Source organism: Dryas octopetala, chromosome 3 (assembly GCF_963921425.1).
Source record: "Dryas octopetala chromosome 3, drDryOcto1.1, whole genome shotgun sequence".
Taxonomy (NCBI): domain Eukaryota; kingdom Viridiplantae; phylum Streptophyta; class Magnoliopsida; order Rosales; family Rosaceae; genus Dryas; species Dryas octopetala.
The window spans coordinates 18,478,778-18,484,922 of record NC_141368.1 but is presented as its reverse complement, the minus strand read 5'-3'; the positions used below and the strand labels follow the sequence as shown (position 1 = coordinate 18,484,922).

The 6,145-nt window shown below is 34.8% G+C and overlaps 1 protein-coding gene across 1 annotated transcript in view; it reads left to right on the top strand.

Annotated features, from left to right (window-relative positions):
* The window catches only part of LOC147291543 (uncharacterized), a 3,314-nt gene extending 125 nt beyond the window's left edge, over positions 1-3,189 (top strand). Inside the window, exons 2-3 of the mRNA XM_086237163.1 lie at positions 382-557; positions 2,195-3,189. Of these exons, the coding sequence (XP_086093289.1) occupies positions 382-557; positions 2,195-3,135 (1,117 nt within the window). The 3' untranslated portion in view covers positions 3,136-3,189. The remainder of the gene's footprint in view (positions 1-381; positions 558-2,194) is intronic.
* The last annotated feature ends 2,956 nt before the right edge of the window (positions 3,190-6,145 follow it).

The following is a 6,145-nucleotide window of genomic DNA, read 5'->3' as shown; positions in this document are numbered from 1 at the left end:
CGTATTTGAGCAATCTCTTCCCCCTATATATATTTACATGCTTTAAATACTTGTGTTTGGTGTTGGTGGTGCCATTTTAGTGAAAGTTTTGGTCCCTAGAAACTCCTTTTAGTGAAATCTTTGGTCACAAGAAACCCATTTCCAATTATTTTACTGAAACCCATTTGCCCATTCCTCTTGTTTATATTATTTAGAAACTCATATTCTGCTTGGATACCAAATAGGACTCTAAAATAATAGTTTTGATCAATGTACTGGTTCATCACCTACAAAATGCAAAATACTATAGCTATTTCATTTATTCAACCATGGATTACTCGCAAACTAGCTATTAGTCTAATGATATTTCTCTCGACTTTGTGCCTTGGTTGGTTTGATCAGGCGGATCCTCATATGGCCAAAGGGGAACGAGGTCAATCTGGTAAAGCACTTCTCCGTGTATTTGGGTGTTGCAGATGCTTCAACATTGCCATCTGGGTGGACTGTAAAAGCCCACTTCAGCTTGGTTGTGGTCAATCAACTTGACAGCAACAATTCAATAACAATCTCTACAATGGGTATTTTTCTTATTGTCTGTTTTTTATTTCCACAATCATGTTTGAGTTTTTCTCTGTTGTCAGCTTGTCATTTATGCCAAAAGGCTAACTCAATAAATAGAATTTTTCATCAAACAATAGTGTTTGGCTAGCGTTGGGCTTCGTTTGTAGAGACAAATTTGGGGTACATTTGGATAGAAGGACCTACATGAGGGATTTGGATTGAGTTTCTAGTGTAAAATCCACGTATAAATTTGATTTTTAAGAAAATGATGAAATTCAAATAATACTTTTCTTGTCTTTTCTTAAAAAGTCAAATTGATATTTCTATAGTCCAATTAGGAAATTTACTCTAAAAACCAAGTCCAAATACCTCTTTTTAAATCCTTCCATCCAAATGAACCCTTACAACCTTACACATGGAATCGTGGATTTGGGGAAAGGAAAGGAAATATGCAAAAAAAAAAATTTCTTGTTTTCTGGACAGAATATTAATTAGAGAGTATCTTATGTTTCATTATACTTTTGTCGTTATTTCATGGTGTATAAAGAAAATTATAGTGTTAAATGAATTGCACTTTCTAATTGCAAGTATCAATGAATAGGATCTATTGAAAATGAAACTGTTGCACTCTTGCAGCAAGTTGTCTCTGTTAGTTGATTGTTGTTCATCACTCATGGAGATTTTTGCCGCTGCTCCCTTTGTGGTGAGAGATGCATGAGATCCACTTTAGTCATCTTGTGATGACACATTTCATGGTGTTATGAAGGCATATATTATCATCCAATTTGTAGAAATGCAATGCTAAGTTGATGTAGCAGGCATAATATTTTGAGTTGATGTTTTGATTCAAAATTTATGACAAATTGAATCCCCCTTACAAATGTGAGAGGGGAGTATTTAGATTATTAAAGATGATTAAGATCATATTAAGGCTCTAGGACATGCATAGCAGTCATTCAAAATGGTACAATTATAAATCCATTTTTTTCATGTCTTTTTTTGTTTTTGTTTGTTTCCTTGATGCTTTTAAGTAGAGATGTAAAATGGGCTGGTTCAACATGAACATGACATTGGATCCAACAAAGTTAAAACAGGCATGACGTGATGTGTCATGTCTTGCTAAGTGCAATATGGTCTGGGTCGGTATGATATAACCCATTTTACACCTTTATATCTCTTAGTTATGTAACAAGGTGGGCATGATTATATTTTCTTTTTTTGCCTGGACATGACTATCATTTATGCTCCAGCTTGAGGGAGTGTTGGAGAATAAACTGAAATTGTAATTAGGATTTTAGGTCAGTTATAATATTTTGTTTCTTTGTTAATTTGTTTGAATGTGTCATTTTGTTTCTTATTGTGACTAGAGTTTCTCAATTTATAACCTTTGGTGGTTATGGCATTTAATGGATCTCATCATCTTATTAGTTTCTCAATAATAATATATATTGTATATCCGTAAATACATTATTATTTATATAATTATTATTATCATCATTATTAATTCTTGATCATTGGTTGAATTCATATATCTCAAAAGCCTTCTATAGTAACGTCGAAATTAACTTCCTTTATTATTGTTTCTTTATTACCTGGCAACATGCTTTGCATTCTTGATTATTGTTTTTGTATTCCTTGATATTTTGGTTCATAGGTAGTCTTCGACAAGAGTTCAAAACAAACCAGACTGAGTGGGGCTTCACTTCATTCATGCCTCTTAGTGAGCTTTATGACGGCAGTGCAGGTTATCTTGTGAATGGTGTATGCATTGTTAAAGCCAAGGTTGATGTGCCAATTAAGAATGAATACCAAGGAACTGATGTCTCTGCAATTACAGAGTCCTCAAACAAGCAATATCAAGGGCAGGAACCTTCAAATGTGAATTCTGTGCAATCTCCAGACTCTTCAGCAGCACCTAACGCACCAGGTTCTGTACTCATGCCTACCTTCCAAGATGCACCAGGCTCTGAGAAAGTTTGCATTAAGCCTACTGGTGCTAGCCCTGCTGGCCCTTCTCTAGTCAAGCAACTTGGGGAAGTTCCCACCACCCTAACAGGCGAGCTTATAGATTTTAGGGGTTTAGGAAAAATAGAGAAAGCTTTTGTTCCACTGCTAGAGGAAATCTGTTCATCCCACCCTTCGCTGATAGAGTGCCAACAGAAGAAAAGTGGAATGTTTACTGAATGTGCATTCACAGCTTTGGGTCGACTATTGCATTTTTTGAAGACTACTAAGGTCAAGGATATGACCCTAGATGCCTGTGAACAGCTTCAACTTTTCTGGGATGAACTTGTGACCTTCAAATTTGGGTTGGCTTGGCTGGAACCTCATGTTCAATCCGCTTTTGGTATGAGGAAGTTTGTTCAAAGGGCAGGGAAAATGAAAAGGCTGAGAGAAGATGTAGAAATTTTGGAGGATGAAATTAAGAGGCGGAGGGAAGATGTTGATGTTTTGGTGAATGAACTTAAGAGGCGGAGAGCTCTGCTAGCTGTCGCAGTGGTAGATCTTGAGGTAGCAAAAAGAGAATTGGCAATGGTGCAAAAAGACTTAAATGAGATAGACATGGATAGTGAGCTAGGTTATGCGACGGGTTAGCCTTATTGTAGTATTTTCTTTTAGATAATATGAGTTGTGGGACAGATATTTGCAACACAATTGCCTATGAATTGTAGGTTATTTGTTGCATATATTATGAGTTGCATGACTATGAATTTTGAAATTTATGAAATACTCCAAATCTGTCTCACAATCTTCTCTCTTCCCACACCTCATCCCTCATAATCTGTCCCTTTTCCATCTGCTTCCATCATATATTATTAAAAATAAACCCTTTATAGTCACTTTTCCTCTACAGATAAGCTTCCCAAAGAGGTAACTTTCTATTAGTTCTTTGAATTTTTTTTTTTTTCATTTCTTGGAATTCTTTGATTTGGGTGTGATTATTGTTCTGGATATTTGATTAATGATGAAATCATTGTAGGTCAAGATTTTGATTGTGTTGAATTTTGATATGGTTCAAGTTAGTCATTCTATAGATGTAATTTTATGGCTTTACCTTTTGGTGTTTGATTGTTGTAGTCACTAGTTCTTACTTTTTTACCTTTGGATCATGTTAACCATTCTTATACCTTTGGTTCACCTCATTGTCTGGAGTCTGTTTTCTGAATGAGCCCCGTCAAGGTAAGTAATTTTGATGCTAACTTAAAAACAAACATAAAATGCCCCGTCGCATTCACCGTCGTCTTGTTGTTTCATGTTGCAAACATACTCTGGAGTTTGTTCTTATCCAATTTGGTCACGTTTGCACTGTACTTCAGAATAACTGATGCAAATTATGAGCGGCAAAAATTAAATTGTGAGACTTGCTAGTTTGATTTGCCCCTTTGTTCATGAGCAACCTGCATTCTTTTCAGGCAAACTGGGTTTTAGTCACACTTGGTGATACATGTAGGCTATGTAGCTATTTATTAATTGGAAAATACTTTAATTAAAAAACATTCTGCTGAATGGACATGCTTTTGCCGCTGGATTAATTGGTCTGCATGTCACTATGGTCTGGCCTAAAAAGAAAAGCAAGAGATGATGAAGGAAACAGAGAGATGTAAAATTATTCACGAATTTAGAGTGGGGATATAATGGGAAGAACATTATTTGGTGTAACATCTTTGATCCAAAGGATTTAATGGGAGTCATGAGTTGAATGTAATTTATTTTTTGTGATTTTTGGTTTGTGTGATGATGAGCATAAATGCATAATGGACATCTCTTCCATCTTTTTCTTGTAATTCATCTTTCCTTAATTCACTTTATTTTCTAAAGGCATTTTGTGTCATCTACAAAACCTGTGATGCGTGCTAGTGTTAGGCATCACATGTGCACAAGTGTTAATCATAGCAACATCCTTATTAGTAAAAAATGGTTTTTGGAGATTTCTTAGACATTGTCTCCAAAAATGTTTCAAATTCATTGTACATCAATGCTGCTCCACAAATAACAGTCTCATGATGATGATGAAATCTCACAAACACACCAAATGAAAGCTTTACTTGGATTAGTTTTATACGCAATGTCAAAACTCACAACATCACCCAACTAACCATAATCAATAATCACATTACAATCATTGTCCAATTGCACAACAGAAATGAATGAAGGACTTTCCAGTACTTTACAATCATTTTGATGATCATTTTAGGAATATTGCAAACGCACCAAACACGACTCTCAGTTCTCCAATTAGAAGGTAAATTTCCCTCGCTTTCCTCTCTGATGGAATTGAAGTTTTGGTTTATTACTTTATCTTCAACTTGAGGATAATGTGAAAAATGTGAAATCTTTGGAGATTTTACCATTTTAGTCACTGTATCTTCAATCTTTGCTATCTGGGTTACTGGCTAACTATTGAATTTGCCAAATTTACTCCCACATTTTTTGCTTGAATTAAGTTTCCGTTGTTACCCAGAATCCAGTTTTATATGGAATTTACATTTCTTGGTTTGTTCTATTTGTTATAGAATTTTAGATTCTAGTTGACCCTTCTGATTGGGAAGACTATTCAGTGGGAGGGGAAGGAGGCTGAAAGTTACAGAATTTTAGATTCTAGTGTTTCTCTTCAATCTTCATATTCACACCATTACCACATCATCTGGAATCTGGACTGGGTTGAACATAGTGAAAATTGACAGACAAAGTTATTTGCGCTTGGTCACTGAAAATACTAATCACAAAGAGAGGTTATAGTATTATGGTTATTCTTGGAATTGGAGTGGAGTGGGTTCATTTTTATAGATGTATCCGGGTAGTCATGTATTTACACCATCTCCATCTTTTTCATCAATCCTCTGCATATATTTTATAGATGAACAGTACGTATTAATGGACAGCATGTATTCCTGGTCACCAACCCACCCCATAGCTCATGAATTCTTCATCATATCTTTATGATCTCTGAAACCTTTTTTTTGGCCATTGAGTAATTGAATTACTTCATTTATGATCTCTAAAACCTATTGAATTGACAACTGAGACAAGTCAATTGAATTGAATAGCCGTTGTCTTTAATTTGATCTCGTCCTTTCTTTATTTTTAGTAGCTGTGCTAGTAGTAGGCTAGTGGACATCTTGTTCACTGTTTGGTTTGTTTGTTCTGTTTGTTTTTGTTTAATGATAGTTTGTTTCTTATCAAAAATAAAAATAAAAATAAAAATTTGATCTCAAATACCTTTTTGCAAATTAAGTTTCTGCACAATGAGTCGATGAGGATGAGCCTGTGACTCTTTAGAGACCAGTCAATGTATTTTCTTCTTTGATACGTCTAGACCAGTCAATCTCAAGTATATGGTCATGTGAAAAATTAATAATGGAGTGAAGTAGTGGACATCTAATGTAAGCATAGGTCCAACCAAGGATAATACAATCTGCTTCCCTAATATCTCAATGGGGTTGACCACAATATATAATATAGTTGTGATTTTGAGATGAATGCTTTAACTTTTTTAGCATTATTTAATATTATGTTCATGCACTTAACCATTTTTTACGGTAATTCAAATGGAATTGAAGGAATCACAATTTTGATATGCAATGGTAAATATAAACGAATACCA